Below are 19591 nucleotides of genomic sequence, written 5' to 3'. Positions count from 1 at the left end.
AACCAGTCATTCTGTGTAATTTCATTTGATCCTGTATAAGTACTTTGGTAAGATATTTTTGCTTGCTTGATTTTTAATAAAAACATCTCAGTGGCAACTATTATAGAAAAACTAAGGTTTCTACTCCTGATAAATCTAATTTACTTATATTCCAAGTGTTAATTTAACAAAATTATTACAGGTAGGAAAGCTTACTTTCCCCACCCCATAGGCATTAATAACCTTCATATACTCTAATTACAAGTAAATTCAAAATATTTCATTAAAATTTTTTTCATATTAATATCTAACTTAAATCTCAGTGACAGCATTAGTATATCATCGAACTGTTCAGAAGGGATGTTTCAGGAATTTTTTCCAAGCACTTGCAAATTTCAAATTAAGTATCTTCAAAGTAAAAACTTGCGGATATCTTGCTGAAAATTAGAAAAGTTGAAACCATGGTTACTACTAATACAAAATGTAAAATAGGAAATTATTTTACTAATGCCATCTTAATCATCCTGACATTCTTTCCTTAAATTAATCTCCAAACTGCAACCTAAGCATATCAAAAGAATTTCAAATGAGCAACCTAACCCTAAGCTGCAATAATATATGCTTTGCACCAGGGAATAAGTATTCTCTTAACCATTTCTCTTCAGACCACTATACCCCATAAGACACAGTAGGGCCTAAAATTGTTATAAAGAAAATGTACAGGAAGAAAGTTTGTTATAAAGAAAATGTATTCACAAGCAGACTTTCTTCAGAAAATATAATGATTTCTAGTGCAAAGATATAAGAATGTCTAGTCTTTACTAATGTCAAAAATCATATTTTGGAATTTATTTGAAAAGTGACAACAGATTCTCAAACACACAAAGTACTGTCAGGAGATTAAACAAATGAGGAATAGAGTACTTGTAATTCAGTTTCTAAAGGGAAATTAAAATGTACTACTAGGTACAGGTTTCAGTTAAAGAAACCTTTTATGAAAGATAATAAAACACTTATATTGTTTATGTGACTAAAATTTCAGAGAAGAGAATACCTGAGGGTGATTTTTGGCTCTATTAAGACTTATTTCAGACTGCCATGAATTGTATTAACACAAGCCTAAATCCTGTAATAGGGCCTTTTAAACACTCTGAGACACCCTATGGTTGGTTCCCCATGATGTGTGTTGTTCTCCTCTGCTGCAAAGAACAAAACAAGAAAACCAATTTGTTCAATTACCAAAAAAAACTGTATGGAAGTAAGACATTTTAACAAAACTTAACAAACGTGTCACAATTTCCTGAAGCCTAACACTAGCTAAAATATGTACTGAAAATGTAAAAGATAAATAAATAACAATCATTTTAAAATACTGTTCTGTTGAATATGAAAAATATTGTTTTTATTGTTTGTAGAAGCATTCTTTTATTCAATGTTTTATTACATCAGAATTTTTTAAATGAACTAAATTTTAAACAATATTTAAACAAAAATATCTACCTCACATTTTAAGTCAATGCAAATTTTCACTAATTTAGAATATTAATATATTAATATTGGGGGAATTTTTGGAAATAGATATATATAAAACTGTCTTATAGACCTTAGAAATTAGCAGGTTTAGTAATGGTTCATAAAACTTTACAAATCTCCCTAAACTGTATTTTAATACAAAGAAAATTATATATAGACTTTGATTTATATTCAAAATTTCAGTTATTTTATAATCAATTTAAAACAGAAGTAAATGTCTCATAATTCTTTTCTTGTTTTTTTGAGGATTAACATTCATCAGGATTACTACAACTGAAAACACTTAAAACATGTATACGCACACAAAGACACCTAGAAGAGGCTATCTGGGTAATTGTTTTAAAAACACTAATGAACTAATAATTAGGCTGGAAATCATGATTTACAATCAATATGACATAAAATATTATTATATATAAATTCAAGGAGAGGACATTGTAGTCAGCTTACCATTATTAGCTGTAGCAGTACTGTATCTTGCACACATTTACAAGTCATGTTTTCAAACTAACAATCTGTTTTAACTGCTTTGCTCATTAGCACATGAAGACATTGGCTGAGCTTGAAACATTATAAATTGTATTTATATATATCCTAAATTGGACAGGTCCCAAGATTAAATGCTGTTACTTTTAGAACACAAATATCTCCTTTTATCTTACATCATCAGGAATAAACGTGATTCATATAAGTGAACTTTTTATTCACATCTTAAAGAAATGATAGCTTAAAAAATTTTTAAACCATCTTTTTGATGGAGTTGGTCCTAAAATGCCTTGACTTATTGCTTAGTAAAATTCTACTGCCAGGTGTGGACCCCTAAGCTTTCTGAGGAAGATTTCAGGGTCAACACTATGACCATCAAATATAATAATCTACTATAATAAAGTACTGATCTCAGAAACTCCTGAAGTATGACAAATGTTCATTTTACAGTTGCTGCTTCTGTAGCTGTAGATCCTTCCTCACTATTCCATATTATTTTAGGTTCTAGAGGTTCTAATCCTGTTGCTTCTAATCTGCTTTCCTAAACTTATTTAAATAACCAGCATTATGTAATTTTTCCACATTATTCTGGCCCAAAGGTAGCTCCATAGTTTTCCTTAAAATAAGCTTTTTTTTTTCTTTTTCAGGTGGGGGAGGGGAGAGGGGAAATGGAAGAGAGATGGGCTTGATATTTTGCTAATCTGTAGGCTTACTTCAGAGTTGCTGGATATTTCCTGACAGATTAGGTTGCTAAAGGAATACATACCAAGAGGTGGCCACATTACCATATTGAAGACAGCAGTTAACTCTTCCAGCTGAGACCAGAAAGGATAATATAATAATATGCTAATGGTTATTAGGCATTTGCTATTTTATCGATATAAATTATTTTATCTACTGTACAAACTAAGATTAAACGTACATCTACAGTCTATGAAATTATTTGCCAAAAAAATTTCTCTAGTTAAAATTTAATACTTCCCTTTGTAAATATTATTGTATTCTTGTTAAAGAGTACCTGATACTTGTTAAAATATCAAGTAATACAGGACAAGGTGTTATAAAAACAAAACACACAGCTGGGAAGCATTTTATTTTCTTCTACTTCATATAACATTGTTCAGGACCACAAGACTCTAATGGTCTCTTTCCAGCAACTTTTATGACTTCGGAGTACCACTTAAAAATATTTACTGATGCTATAAATATTACTGTTTTTCTACATATTGACAATTTTAATGAATGCCATATCCATCATATCTCTTGCTTTTTTGGTCAGAAAGATAAACAGAAACTTTAAATCAAATGTTTAGACATTCAAAAGTGGTTTTTAAAAGCACACCCAAATCAACCAAATCTACATCAGCAACTGTTATTAGTTTCAATTGTTATTATTAAGAATTCTTAACAAGGACATACTGACTGAAGCATGTATGAGATTTTTTTAATTATATATAATTTAAAAGCAAAATTAAATTTATAAATAAAAAGATTAATGGCCAAATTAAATAAAGTTTAAGCATCAGATTTAAAATATCTTAATTTTTAGGTTATTCAGAAATACATTTTGTGAATAATAAGAATTACTTCATAAATATATATATAAATATAAATATATATCTACAGGATCTGCAATGCAGGAGAAAACCCTTTAAAGAAAAAAATTGCACTTTTGGATTATCAGGATGCTGTCATATTTACCCTTCAAGTGAAATATAATTACCATTCCAGGTGCTTTTGGCACAAGTTTTTAGGAGAATATTGACACAATCTTAAAAACACAATGCTTTTATATTTTATTCACTGGAATATGATGAATCAAACAGAATTCAGAATTCTGACCAAAAATATTCAGGTAACTGCAATTGCTTAATTAAATACAAAAAAAAATATTGTTTAAAAAGACCTTAGACTGCCTTTACATCTGGAACATGTAAAATTTTACCAGCAATACGTTTTTTTCAATCCCCTCAAGCAAGAATTCCCAGCCTACACAGAAAGGTAACATTGTCTTTTTCTACTCATATATGACTTAGATCACACCCCAGTATATAAGGACAAAAAATAAATGTATAATAAAAAGATTGGATAAATCAGGAGAGGCTTTTTGGTCTTGAATTCTTCACCCACTAACAATGAAGCAGCACTGTAGGCAGCCCAAAACACACCAAAGAGCTTTAAAAAAACAAACAAAAAAGACAAAAGGCAGCATATTAGCAAGGTAATTAACATTTTGGGTATCATAAAAATAACATTTACAGTATTTTTTTAAAACAACCCTAACAACCAATTGTAGAAGCAGTAACACTTATTGAGAATGTTTAAAACTTGTTAGGAATATTCATCCTTGCTCTGCTCCCTGACTTCTGCAAATGAAGTCTTTTGTTATCAAACTTGTCTAATCATAGGAATCACCTTGGGTGCCTATTAAAAAACAGAATCCTGGGATTCATTCTAGTTCTCCTGAATCAGAAGTTTTAAAGGGAAGAAGGGTCTAATTATCAGACTTTTTAACAAGTGTCCCTGGTGACTTAAGATACGGCAACTTTCGGAAAAACTATTATAGGGATAGGCAGCTGAAAGATATTTGTTTCCTGAAAGAAAACTAATTGATCTTCACAAAATAGAAATTTTTCCTTTTTTTCCCCCAAGAAGTAGAAAAACATATTAAGTGAAAATTTTACACAACATTTATTAAGTATCAAATCATTTTCCCAGGACAAGGTAGAAGTATAGTGTTACATGGAAAGGAGGAAAACCATAACATTTTGGTTGAGTTTTCTTTTTTTTTATTGTTTGAAAATTTTTCATAATAAAAAAATTTTTTTTGCTTTTTTTAAAAATTGAAGTATAGTTGATGTCCTAATGTATAGCACAGGGAACTATATTCAATATCCCATGGTAAACCATAATGGAAGAGAGTTTTCTGATTATGCACGTGCTTAATTTTAAATTATTTCGACTAGAAATTTATATAATACTTATCAATATAGTCACTGAAGGCATTTTACAGAATAAAATGAAAGGAAGAACTATAACGGTAGAAATCAGGGAAACTATGACAGAAACAGACCTGGCACAGACCAGGGTTTCTCAACCATGCACTAATCAAATTTTTGAGCTGGAAAATAGTTGTGGGAAGTTGTCCTGTGCACTGTAGGATGTTTAGCAGTATCCCTGGCTTCTAGTCACTATATACTAGTGCCATCCCAGCCCTCCCCATTTGTGATACCCAAAAATGTCTCCAGACATTGCCAAATGTCCTAGGGGGGCAAAATCGCCATCAGTTGAGAACCACTGGTACAGAGGTAAAAAATAAATACTGGCAGACTGACTGAAAATGTATTTGAGATGGTCCGATTTTATATTGTGCTTTTTAAACTAAAAACATACAAAAAAACCTGCAAGATATTTTAAACCTACAAAAAAGTATAGGGAAATAAATGAAGTAAAATTATAATCAAATTGCATTTGTATGGCATGATTAAATTTTTTTGTAAATAAATGGTTAAAGATTGGTAAGAGTTACAGAGATTTAATGTTAAAAAAATTAGTGCTTGTAGATTAAACTGTATTCTAATGCTAGAGTTAAGTGATGAGAGTTTTGCAACATTATTTCTCAGCAAACTTTGGACTAAAACAAGAAACATGTAAAACAGATTGCTACACACAGAAGATTAAGTGATTAGGGAAAGAAATGTGGGGAAGAAAATCTAAAGTTTAAAAAGAATTGTATCCTAAACTTTTAATGATATAAAAAAGATTCTTCCGCTTTATAATAAAACATTCACATGTTGCATAAAGAACATTAAGACCAATTTTCAGTTAAACTCAATGACTAAAAATAACCAGAGGACAGTTTTAGCAATTTGGGCAGTAGTCTCAGAAGCATTCAAACATGCTTTAACCCAAGTAAAACAACACACAAGCAGTGATCCTGAATGATTCAGTAAAGTGGTATGTTCACTAAGGCTAGATAATTAAATGCCAGCATGGGGCTAGCTCTTGTACTGTAAGACTTTTAAACTAAGTGCTAATAATGACAATTAAAAAAATATTTAGGATTAGAGGAAAGAAAGCTCTTCTCTTTGGTCTCTAAAGTGTTCAAACAGTTCAAACATACAGAGATGTTCTCAAAATATTCGTTTAACATTTATAATAATAACAGCTACCACTTTGCCTACTCTGTTAAGCACTATACTAGACATTATTTATACTTTAAAATCCATAACAAACCCTAAAAAGTAGTTAAGACTCCCAATTTGCACAGGAGGGTACTAAAAGATATCTCCCCAAGGCAAACAGCAAGTAAGTGGCAGAACCAGAATCTGAATTCAGAACTGACTGGTTCCAAAATCCAACTCTTCTCAATACCCAAGGCTTATATAATGTCAGTATTAGCCTGTAGTTACTCAATTCTAAAAGGAACAATTTTATATTGGAATTAGTAATAAACTTTAAGTAAAACCAAAACTCATAAAAGTTACTCTACTTAAAAATTTAAGTTGAAGTTCTATTTTCCATAAAGAAAAAAAATTATATTCACTATGTTATATACCTACATGTGTTAGAGTGGTCATTTATTTCCAAAAGTTGTTCAAAATTAATAACTGCCAAAATTTAAGTTCAATCACTACTCATTAATATTTAATATTATCAGTAAATGTTTAAAGTGGGTACATATGTTAATATAAGCTTAACACAGCACAAAGAAGTCCTGATCTCTGCAACACAGAAAAGCCAATTTATTAAAACCATATATATATTTGGTAAAGAACTTACTATTCAAATATGAGTGACAATTATTAAATAAATGTCCAGTCCCAGTGGAATATTATTTTATTTATTTTTAGCGAGGTTTTTTTTTATTGGAGTATAATTGCTTTACAATGTTGTGTTAGTTTCTGCTGTACAATGAAGTGAATCAGCTATATGTATACCTATATCCCCTCCCTCTTGGACTTCCCTCCCATCCCCCTTCCCAATCCCACCCATCTACGTCATCACAGAGCATCAAGCTGAGCTTCCTGTGCTTTATAGAATATTCCCGCTATCCATTTTACGCATGGTAGTGTACATATGTCAATCCTAATCCCCCAATTTGTCCCACCATCCCCTTCCACACCTGTATCCACATGTCCATTTTCTACATCTACGTCTCTATTCCTGCCCTGCAAATAGGTTCATCTGTACCATTTTACTAGATTCCACATATATGCGTTAATATATGATATTTTTTTCCTCTTTCTGGCTTACTCCACTCTGTATGACAGACTCTAGGTCCATCCAGATCTCTACAAATGACCCAATTTCGTTCCTTTTTTATGGCTGAGTAATATTCCATTGTACATATGTACCACATCTTTATCCATTCATCTGTCGTTGGACATTTAGGTTGTTTCCATGTTCTGGCTACTGTAAATAGTGCTGCAATGAACATTGGGGTACAGGTGTCCTTTTGAGCCAGTGGAATTTTAAATAAATACCTCCCACAAAATCTAAGTCAGATGAACTAGAAGAAAATTTTAACATTAAATTAAAAAATTCTCTGAGTGTAATACCCCAAGGTCTGATTTACTCTTTGTTCTTTATTCTGCCATAGACATACATTTTAATTTATGGCAATTAAAAGGGGAAAATAAAAGAAATACAACTGGTATAATTAGTAAGGTCCCTGTTCCAAAACACTACGAACTGTTTGATAAACAGTTATAGATTACAAGATTCTTAGCCAGAGAACTAGTACAGTCAGCTCTTATTACCTGTGGGTTCTGCATCCACGGATTCAACCAACTGTGGATCAAAAATATTTGGGGGGAAGAAAAAATACCAGAAAGTTCCAGAAAGCCAAACTTGAATTTGCTGCACTACAGACAACTATTTATATAGCATTTACATTGTATTAGGTATTGTAAGTAATCTAGAGATGATTTAAAGTAGATGGAAGGATATGCACAGATTACATGTAAATACTACACCATTTTGTACAGGGAACTTAAGCATCTGCAGATTTTCTTGTCTGCGGGGGGGTCCTAGAACGAATCTCCCGTGGATATGGAGGGACAACTGTATACTTTTTTTTTTTACTGGGAAACAGTAAACTACTTTTTATAACACACTACTTACTTTTATAAGTGTAGACACCACTTCAAATGATCCAACCACCAAAAGTATAGGGGCTATTACAATGAGAGGAAGTAATGAATATCCTATAACTCCAAGAACTTGGCCATATGCAACCTGTGAATTTTCAAAATGTTAAATAAATATCACAGAAATCAAGATACTTATTTTAACCACTATTAAACATCATATATACTTTGTTGTACTTACATAAAGGTGAGAATTAAGAAAAAAGTATCATACCCATTATATTTCAAATTATCATATAGTCTCATATTCGTGGACAAGGTCAACAACCCACCGTGATTTCAATTATCAATTCTGATTATACCCAAATCTACATTTCCTGCCCTCTCTCTTTTGAGCTTCAGACTTATATATCCAATTACCTTGAGTATATCTCTTAGTCACTATTTCCCTTGTTGTAGAAGGATTATTTAAAGGAACCACAACCATCTTATTTTGATGAAAAATTCAAGTCTAGAGAAGCTAGATGTGACAAATGCAGACTAGAAGGGAAGGGAGAGAAGGTAGGAGGACTGAAGAGGGAAATATTTTTTAGTGGCTACTGTGTGCCACACTCCGTGATAGAGCTTCACATATTGTGAAGATCAAAGGCACTAACAACCCTATGTGGTATTACTGTCCCCATTATGAAGAAAGTGATTCCAGAGAGACAAAGAGCTTTGTTCAGGAAAGCAAAGCTAGTTGGTAAGAGTTCAAATTAAGATCTAGGTCTTTTAACTTCTCTATCAACAGTCCTAAATTACCAAAACATTTAGTGACACCTTTTTTCACCTAAAAATTATATGAGGTTTTGTCTAGAATGTAAGAAATAATATGCAAACAAATGTCGCTGTTAAATTATTTTAAATTTTCATAAGCAGAGTGATAAAATTACATAGATAAATGTTATTCTACATTTATTCAAGAGTTTTATGTTAAGATGATGGATTGAGTGCATATATCTAATACCATTCCTTCCTGAAACTCCATTAAAAGGGAAGGAAAAAAGGAAACTCCTTTTTATAAGAAGCATAAACAGGAGATTAGAAGACAGGACAAGAGCAACTTAATTTTGGAAACTGGAAAGCAGAATAACAAGAGCTTGGTGGAGACCTTTCCACCAAGTATGAGAAAAAGGCTCAAGAGTTCTGCATTTAGTATTCAGTATTCATAGAGCAAGCCTGATATGAGTCAGCACCCACATGATATAGTAACTCTGCCTGGCATCCCTTGTGCTTTACCCTCTTCACAGAGAGTTGAATTCCAGAGTGCTGGAATTCCTAGGTTTATAGTAATTCATAAAGTCTAATTTAATGGAGCAGTGATTCTCAAGGTGTGACCCATGGACCTCTGGGGGTCCCAGAGACTCTTCTTAAAGACTGGAACGTCAAAACTATTTTTTGTAATAGGGGACTTCCCTGGCGGTCCAGTGGTTAAGACTCCATGCTTCCACTGCATGGGGCACAGGTTCAATCCCTGGTCGGGGAACTAAGATCCCACATGCCGCAAGGCACGGAAAAAAAATTAAATAAATAAAACTTAAAAAAAAAAACCCAGGGCTTCCCTGGTGGTGCAGTGGTTGAGAGTCCGCCTGCCAATGCAGGGGACACGGGTTCGTGCCCCGGTCTCAGAAGATGCCACATGCCGTGTAGCGGCTGGGCCAGTGAGCCATGGCCGCTGAGCCTGCGCGTCCGGAGCCCGTGCTCTGCAACGGGAGAGGCCACAACAGTGAGAGGCCCGCGTTCCGCAAAAAAAAAAAAAAAAAAAAAACCCACAAAACTATTTTTTATAATAGTAATAAAATATTATTTGCCTTTTTAATTGGGTTGATATTGGTACTAATAGAACAAAAGCAATGGGTAAAACATGCTGCTTTAGCACAAATAAGGTGGCATGAAACATACTAGTAGTTACTGTGTTCTTTACTACCCCACACTCACAGGAAAAGAAGAAAAAAAGCCAGTTTCACTTAAGAATGTCCTTAATGAAGCAGTTAAAATGATTAATTTTATTAAGCCTCAACCTTTGAATATGTCTTTTTAATATTCTGTGTAACAAAATGAGAAGTACACAGAAAGCATTTCTTCTGTATCTTGATTCAATGGTTATCCCAAGGAAGAGCATTTGTACAACTGTGTGAGTGAAGAGTTGAATTAGATGCTTTATCCATAGAATACCACTTTTACTTGAAAGAACAACTGAAAGACAAACTATGATTATTCAGAGTTAGGTACTGACAGGCAACATGAATGAAAATGAATGAAGTGAGCCTCTTATTTCAAGGAAAACTGACAGTATTTCTTCCAAATTACAAAATTTCTCTCAAGCAAAAAGTAGAATTTTGGAAAACTTGTATCCAACACTCTTATCTTGATAGTTTTCCAATACAGATTTTTCTGATGAAATAGGTGGTGATATTAATGAATGTGATTTTCTGACATTGTACAATAAAACGAGTCAACATTTGGAAGATCTACAAAGCTCAGGGAACTAATGTTTTCTTAGTAGATCGTGCATGGGTAAAAAGATCCATCCAAAGTGAATTTCAATGATACAGTGTATAAAAAGTTCACTGATATGGTTTGAGATTCCTCACTACAACAAACCTTTAAGAAAATATTACTTGTTGAGTGTTGATGTAGTATCAGAGTAGAATAATCATAATCATCCAAAACATGTATTAAAATACTCTTCCTTTTAAAATTATATACCTGTGTGAGGCCTTATTTTTTACTTTAACCAAAATATAGCGTAACAATTGAATGCAGAAAGCAGATATTAGAATACAATTTCCACTAACCCAGACATTAAAGCTACTTGCAAATATGTAAAACAATACCTTTTTCTCACTTTGTTTTGAAAAATAGTTTTCATTAAAATGTATTTTTTATGTTAAAATGTATTTGGTTTACTTTTAGTTTTAAATGAATAAATATATATTTAAAAATTTTATTTTAATTTCTAACATGGTAAACATCAATAAATACAACCTACAGAAAGAAATCTCTTTGGGGACCTGAGATCAAAAAGTTTGAGAACTGCTGTAACAGAGAATAAATTGCATGCTTCCCTAAAAAGCTATACATTATTTATGAGTGAAATTGGATTTTCTTTCCTCTTTATTTCTCATAACATTTATACTAATATTTACATCACCTTAAAAGAAGTAGCATAACTTAAAAGCAATTCTGGGACAAAAAGCAGTTACAATGAACATAGCTACTGATACTACCTGCAGTATCAAAAATAAAGCTTACCATAAAATACAAAGGCTATTTTCAAAATTAACCACTTACTTCTCCACCAAGAACTCTGGCCAGTAAGAAAATTGTTAATGAACCAAATATCCAAATGGTTATAATCCATGAGACCACCTTAAGAGAAAAAAAATTCATGCAGTTAATATCTGTGTACCAAATAAGCTGATAATTTCCCACGAACTCAATCCTCTACCATATATTTTGGTATACCCAACTTCAGGTCATAGAGAGTTTGGGTTCCCAGGTAAAACTTAATAAGAATATAAATGTGTAATGTAATTTTACATCCAAACTGAAAATTTAGCAATGATCAATTGCCTAAGGAAACCTTAGTATTTTATGATATATAATAAAAGAACTGCAAAGAAAGACCAAACTGTTGACTCCCAACCCCTGCTTTATAGCATTTTGGAAGGTAAATTCATCTGTGAAACAAGTTACCAGTCTTCTCAAGAGGTCTCTAAAATTTATATTAATTACACATTTATCCAAGTAATAGAATGTGGACGATACTTCACACAATTTTAACTCCTGAGACTTGACATAGTAATGATATATGCATATATTTCCAAGTTCTGTCTGCTTGGGGGGGTCTAGAAATAATGACACCCAGTAGCAACATAAGCACACTTATTGCCCAGATCCTGGTTTCTAAATATTCCCCAAAAGGCACTAGGACTCCCTAGAAAAATGACTGATTCTGGGCTGGGACAGGGACAATAAAAGGTGAGCCCAGAACACTCTGTGGAGTCAGAAAGAAAGGAAGTACTCAAAAAAGATGGGGATATGGCAAAAGGATACAGAAGGCGCTCCCAATGGCTAAAACTGCAACAATCTGAGCAATAAAATAAATGACAGTAATGTATTATAGTCCAGAAAATAAAATAAATATCCATGAGTCCATACTGACAAAAATAAATGAATGATAAGTAATGACAAAGAAGCATTCTATGGAGATAAGAATCTTCTGTTTTTAGCCTTAGAACACTTTGTTCAAATGAAAGATTATATAAAATAGATAAAATTCATATAGAGATGTTCTACATGAAGGGTTGGTGGTGGGTAGGAGACCAGACCCCCATTCAACTTCTTCAATGGTCCTTATACTTGCAACAGAATACTTGATATGAACTACTGATCCAAGGTAAATATAGGACCAGTATTATATAACGTTAACAGTCTTGCTATGGAGAGAACATTCTGGATTATCTGGTGAGCACTAAATGTAATCACAACTGTCCTTTAAAAAAGGAGGCAGAGGGATATTTGACTACAGTAGAGAAGGCAATGTGACAAATGGAAACAGATTGCAGTGATGCAGCCAGAAGTCAAGGAATGTTGGCAGCCTCCAGACATGGGAAGAGGCAAGCAACAGACTGTCCTGGAGCCTCCAGAAGAACCAGCCCTGCTGACATTTTGATTTTAGCCCTTTAAGACTCAATTTGGGTTTCTGACTTTCAGAACTGTCAAAGAATAAATCTGCATTGTTTTAAGCCACTAAACTTGTGGAAATATGTTATAGTACAAAAGGAAACTAATTCATTTCCAAATCACTCTGTGGTAAAGAGTTATTTTTTACTCCCCTAAAGCCTTAAACTAGGGATGAGGGAATGATATGCATGTGCCATATTTTGATGATAGAGATAAAGCCTCTGAGAATAGGACAAAGTATTATATAAAAACAAAAACGGATGGAATTCTTGTCATCATTTATTAAGAAGCTTACTTTAAAAAACAGAACTAAAAATGAATAAAAGATAAGAACATGAGTATTGTGTTTCAAACTCTTTATCCTTGGGAGAAATCAGAAAGGGTATGGGCAGCTGGGAGCAGTCCCAACCATTTTACCCACTTGCCATACAAATACTAATACTTTTTATGAGAATGATGATGTAGAAGAGTTTGGAAATCATTAATCCAAGGCACTCCCCACTTATTTAATTAAGAACAGCTTGTAGGGATAAACAAGTGAGAAGTAAGGGGTAAAGCTAAAGCATTTCTCAAACATGAAGTTCTACAGTTAATATTTGGCTATTTTCAATTTTAAAACTCTTAAACTATTTAGAATTTGTGAAAAGTAAGATATACTTACCCTAAACTGTCCATATAATGATATCATGGAAAAGAAAAGAACAACAGCCAGAGGACCCCAAAAGTCAGGATTGTCTCTCACCACTTGCCTATTAAAACCAAGTGATGGCATTGGCATCAAAACACATCGAATTTTGTAGTAAATATCCTTTAGGTCGATATCCAATTCTTCCCTATAATTTTAAAATAAGAATTCTTAAAAAGCACACACTTCTGAATACTGAGACAGTTGCAGCAGAATTTAAGAAAAGTTTAAATATAACATTACAGTCACTACAGATCAACAAAACATTTGCATTTGAAGTACCACATTTCACTGGTTCCATGATGAACATTTTTATCATTTCAACATCTCTAAAGTTGGGATGCATCTCACAATAGCTGGTGTCTTACAACTGCTGTCAGTCTGGAGTGAAGCCAAGTGCTTCCAAGATCTGCCTTTCCTTTTGCCAGTCTCCTGGAGGCACTATCAACTTGGGACTTTAAATAAAATTCTCTGCTTGAGACTTTTTGGGACCGTACTGATAAATCAGACTGCAATCCTATATTCTCACAGACACTTTTTCTTCCAACACCCCACCCAGTGCCAAACAGACAAGCAAACTTCCTTGCTGTCTCTCTTTGTATGGTAGGTTATTTCTCATTTATCCTTACACTAAGGAGATAAGATAGCCCTTTGATGTCCTAGCTTTATGCTGTCTTAGGTACTTTTTCTGTTTTATCAATAAACGTGAAATAACTGCATCTTATAATCCATACCATCTTAGATTTGATGAAGTTCGGTATATTAACAGTTAAGAAACAGGATGTTTTAGCACTTGATCTACCAATAATTACTACAGAGAATAACTTGGTAATACCTTGATTTTACAAAGCTATAGGTTCTTCTTTCCAAAATTGTTAAATTCTTCACCTTTTTTCCCCAAGTGATACATAATCACTTAAAAATTTTCAAGTACTATGAAGAAAGTGAAAGTATCCCTATAGTCCTCCCAGTGGTAGCTCTAGAATTTCTATATAGGAGAGAGTTTGGAGGGGTAATCTTTTTGGAAATCTTAAACTGAACTTCCACAGCACGCACCCAAGCACCTTGCTTTTTTACTTACATTGTATGTTCACTTCAGATATCTATAGACCCAGGTAAGTCCTAACAGTTTGGAGTATATTTGTGTGTGATATAGGATTATGATTCTTTTAACTTTTGCCATTCAGTAGGTTAAAAATATTCTCTCATTTTTTCAGTTTTACTAGTTACAGTTGACCTGGAACAACGTTGGGGTTATGGGTACCACCCTCAAAGATCCACATATAATTTTGACTCCCCCAAAACTTAACTAAAAGCCTACTGTTGACCAGAAGCCTTCCCAATCACATAAACAGTTGATTAACATATATTTTATATGTTACATGTACATCTACATATACTTTCTGCATTCATGACATACCTTTTTCTTAATTTTTTCGATACTTCTAGGCTGCATGGTTCATCTGCGAGTTTTTTCACATTGTTGCAAACTCAAAAAAATTCCCAATGTATGTATTAAAAATAATCTACCTACACAGTTCAAACCTGTGTTGTTCAAGGGTCAACTATAACAGTAAAACAGAAAATAGCTAAAACTTTTGACCAAAAAGGTTAAGATTTTCTATACCTGTCTTAAATAATATGAAAAAATACAATCATCCCACAGACTAGCTCTAAAAAACCAAAAAATACATATTATTTTTACATACAAGAGTGGCTTGTTATCTTCAGGGTCATCATCTTCAACTTCCAAAAGCCAGCCATATCCTCTTTGTCTCAGAAATGTAGTAGCTGTAGACTCTTTGATAAAATCTCCACCAAGGTTTAACTTGACATCTGGGGATGCTATTGAACCACTGAGATCTAAGGAGAAAAGAGGACAAAACTATAAACCAAGGTAAAATGTGTGAATCCTAACCAACACGAGCATATATCCAACTAAATAATTATCACTTGAAGATCTCTACATATGAACATCTGCTACTGTATACAATCTTTGTATTTTATAGTTGACAGTGATAAAAACAAGACAGGAGGCCCAAAATGGAGTCACTTATGCTAAGTCTCATGTCACCAAACCAAGACTTAATTACAGTTTTGGCCTCTCCCAGAAACAGAACCTTAAACTAGTCAATCAGGAATCACCTGGTCAGCACTAGTGAAGTAATGTGCCTGACAGACCCCTGCAATCTCCTAAAGGAAAGTGACCTTGCCATAACTAATCCACTTTTAGCTAGTATAACTTCCTTGTCCCACTTCCTTCTGCCTAAAGTCTTTCGTTTTGTACAGCTCCTCAGAGCTCCTTTCTACCTGCAAATTGGAATACTGCCCATTTCATGTATCACTGAATAAGCCAATAAAATCTTTAAAAGTTACTCAGTTGAATTTTTTTTCAGTAATGATATCTAAAAACCACTTTTTATTTTTACAACAAGAAAACGAAAACAAGAGAGGTGAATTCACATGAAAGGTTTCACATCTAACTAGCTAGCCTTGTACCAGAATCTAGACTTAAAACTGTAACTTTAAAATTTAAATGGAAGATATATACAAAATATATTACAGGATATCACTTTGTTTTTTTTGTTTGTTTGGTTGGGTTTGGTTTGGTTTTGGCTGCACTGCGAGGCTTGCGGGATCTTAGTTCCCCGACCAGGGACTGAACCCAGGCCCGGCAGCAAAAGCACGGAGTCCTAACCACTGGACCCTCAGGAACTCCCAACAGGATATCATCTCGGAGTCCCTTCATTATTATGTACATTATGTGCTTCAGAACAAAGTGATGTATAAATTCTCTTTAAAGGCATTACATATTTATATATACAAACCATTAGACATAATTATTTGCTAAAAGAAAACCGCAGATAACTTCCCTTACTTTTTCATATATTTATTCATACATTATTTCTTTTAAAACTAAATATCTATGCTAAGTGCCTCATATATTAATGCTTAGTTTTGGATAAATCTGACTAGTAAGAGTTTCCTACTATTTCAGCTAACTTTTTTCTTTATATAATTACATCATTTATCTTTAGTTTTGGCAAAATAAAGGTTGTTGGGTTTTTTTAGGTCAATTCTAAAAAGCAGTGAAGGGCTTCCCTGGTGGTGCAGTGGTTAAGAATCTGCCTGCCAATGCAGGGGACACAGGTTCGAGTCCTGGTCCAGGAAGATCCCACATGCTGCGGAGCAACTAAGCCCGTGCGCCACAACTACTGAGCCTGAGCTCTAGAGCCCGTGCACCACAACTACTGAGCCCGCATGCCTAGAGCCCATGCTCTGCAACAAGAGAAGGCACCACAATAAGAAGCCTGCACACCACAACAAAGAGTAGCCCCCGCTTGCCGCAACTAGAGAAAGCCCGCGTGCAGCAACGAAGACCCAACGCAGCCAAAAATAAATAAATAAATAAATAAATTTACATAGATAAAAAAAAAGCAGTGAAGAGACTCTGTTATCCACATTACAAAATAAATTCCACTCACAGTCTGTACCAGTGCCTTAGAGGTTACAGATAATCACAGTAGTACATATGTCAAAATTTCTGGTCAAAAAAAAATTGGGAATAGTAAAGGACTTGCTTGAGGTCATACAGGAATTAATAAAAAAACACATTTGTAGGACCAGACAACATGCACTAGTAAACAACCATCAATGTTGTTAACTAGAAGTCAAAAGACTGGAGTGATACTTTAGAAAACAATTTCGGCAACAGCAAACCAGAACACTCAACACAGACTCTCCTTTCCTGGAGATCCTATACAGTAGAACGAAGAGCTTAATTTGCACATTACCCTAAATTCTAGGTTAGCTTTTGAGAACTGCCATTAAAAAATTTTGGCTTAAACTTCAATCAGTGAGTGGATCAATTATGAGTCACATAACGATCTGGTTCTGACAACTCCTGCAATTAATTATAATAAAGTTTGCATTCTGAAGCTAAGTCCTAGCTAAGCTACTAATTAATACAGCAAATCATTAATGCCTTCTGGTCTCCAGTTTCCTATTCAAAGTTCTTTCCAGGTTTAACATTACATGATTCTAAAAAGCTTTTATAGTTTAGTTAATTCATCTAGAGATAAAATGCAAGTACTTTTGAATTCACTGTCCTTCCCTACTTAAAGCTTAAAAATAGTCCCTATAGATGCTAATTGCCATAGAATCTTGTGATTAAAATATTCTCTCAAAATTACTTTCTGCTTCTTTGTCATACTCTAAGTTGAAAATGAAAGAGTTGAAACTTAACTAAAATTCTACTTCCAACAGGTACAAAGAGTGCCTTTCTTGATTTAACAAGAGGAAAACTTAGATCAGGAAGTCATTAGTATAGCAGTGACATTAAAGGTTTTGGAATTATAAGGCAGGAAAGGACCTTAACAACTGTTTCCTGGCCTCTAGAAAAGACTGCAGTTAAAGTCCTTAATCTAAACCAAAAAAGGATATATAAATTATAGTGCTAAGGAGTGCTGTGAGAAAGAACTGTATATGTTTAGGAGTTTTTCATAGCAGGGATGCAGAACCTCAAAAAGACACCTTTAGCTTATAATTTTGTAGTGTTTTCCATTCTATGCAAAGAAGGAAAATATCATGGACATATGGTAGGAGAATGCTAGAAACAGCAGTCTGACAAATCATCCAGTTCCCCCAAGACACAATTACATGTGTTAAAAATAAAGCAACTGGGCTTCCCTGGTGGCGCAGTGGTTGAGAGTCCGCCTGCCCATGCAGGGGACGCGGGTTCGTGCCCCGGTCCGGGAGGATCCCACGTGCTGCGGAACGGCTGCGCCCGTGAGCCATGGCCGCTGGGCCTGTGCGTCCGGAGCCTGTGCTCCGCAAAGCGAGAGGCCGCAGCAGTGAGAGGCCCGTGTACCGCAAAAAAAATAAAATAAATAAAGCAACAGAAGGGCTTCCCTGGTGAGCCATGGCCGCTGAGCCTGCGCGTCCGGAGCTTGTGCTCCACAACGGGAGAGGCCACAACAGTGAGAGGCCCGCATACAGCCAAAAAAAAAAAAAAAAAAAAGCAACAGAAAAGTAAAAAAACTCAGTAGTTAGCCTAACATGTGATCAAGCTAACAGGTAAAAAATAATGTCGGAAAACAATGAGAAATATTAAAAAAAAAAAAAAAGGGGGGGGGGGTCACTCCAGGAGCACAGCTGTCTTACATTAAACCACGGTAAGAACCAGCTTGCTTGATCGTCAACTCTAGGACAGGTGTCCAGAATTATAAAACACTGATCTTAAATTAATCCTTTCTTACTACACTATAATATTCTTGTCATTTTCTAAGTAAAAAATAACATAAAGATAATAATAAATGTAAATGGTTTTAAGAGGAAATAATCTTTGAAAGAAATCTTAAAAATGTTTCCACTACTGTTTGGGTTCAGAGAGAGGAAAGAATATCAGTAAGTTTCAAGTTTTATTAAAAGCCACCTGGAAAAACTGCAGAACAAAACTTAACAGTAATCTTCCCTCCCTTTCAACTCAATTGTATTACTGGGTGAGGGATCTTTTCTCTGAATCTTCTCCTCAGCCTGAGAACTTCACTTTGAAGAATTCAGTCAGTGTAGTATGAGAGTATACTCAGGGTGAGATTTACTGATCTGCCCCTACAAAAGTTCTAGATTTCTATGAAAGAAGAGTAATCTGCAATGAACATGAACATTTTGTTGGTACTTGACAACTTCTTACATAACATGAATAAGTGTTTTCTTACTTAACAAGCAACCAAGAGCAAGGACAAAAATAATTCCATTTTATCTGAATGAAAATGAAATGAAATCCATGTGTGCTTAAATCTAAGCCAGAATTGACTATTGTGCAACAAAATAAAACAAGCACATGTTTCATACTAAAGGGACAAATTCCACTGTTCCATTTTAGTTATAAAAACATTTTAATGCGTATATAGGCCAATGAAAGAGCTCAAGAAACCAACACAAGTATATAATGATTTTATAATTGCTAGACCTATATTGGAGTTGATTATGTTACTCCATGAGAAAAACTTTTAAAGCCTTGTATAAAATTGTGTCCTAGGTTTTATATATATATATATACTTTTAAATTTTTTATTTATTTTTGGCG

At 33.9% G+C, this 19591-nt stretch overlaps 1 protein-coding gene across 2 annotated transcripts in view; it reads right to left on the bottom strand.

The window, feature by feature from the left end:
• Window positions 1-521: 521 nt before the first annotated feature.
• YIPF4 (Yip1 domain family member 4) overlaps window positions 522-19591 on the bottom strand; it is a 30232-nt gene continuing 11162 nt past the window's right edge. For both annotated transcript variants that reach the window (XM_082852079.1, XM_082852080.1), the window contains exons 2-6: window positions 15213-15366; window positions 13480-13651; window positions 11424-11501; window positions 8125-8238; window positions 522-4173 (exon numbers count right to left, since the gene is read on the bottom strand). In XM_082852079.1, coding sequence (XP_082708205.1) covers window positions 4036-4173; window positions 8125-8238; window positions 11424-11501; window positions 13480-13651; window positions 15213-15366 — 656 coding nt within the window. In that variant the 3' untranslated portion in view covers window positions 522-4035. The remainder of the gene's footprint in view (window positions 4174-8124; window positions 8239-11423; window positions 11502-13479; window positions 13652-15212; window positions 15367-19591) is intronic.

The sequence above is a fragment of the Leucopleurus acutus genome (assembly GCF_964270905.1).
Source record: "Leucopleurus acutus genome assembly, chromosome: 12".
In the NCBI taxonomy this organism is placed as follows: Eukaryota; Metazoa; Chordata; class Mammalia; order Artiodactyla; family Delphinidae; genus Leucopleurus; species Leucopleurus acutus.
Note: the sequence above shows the minus strand (reverse complement) of the source record. Positions and strands in the feature narration are given on the sequence as shown.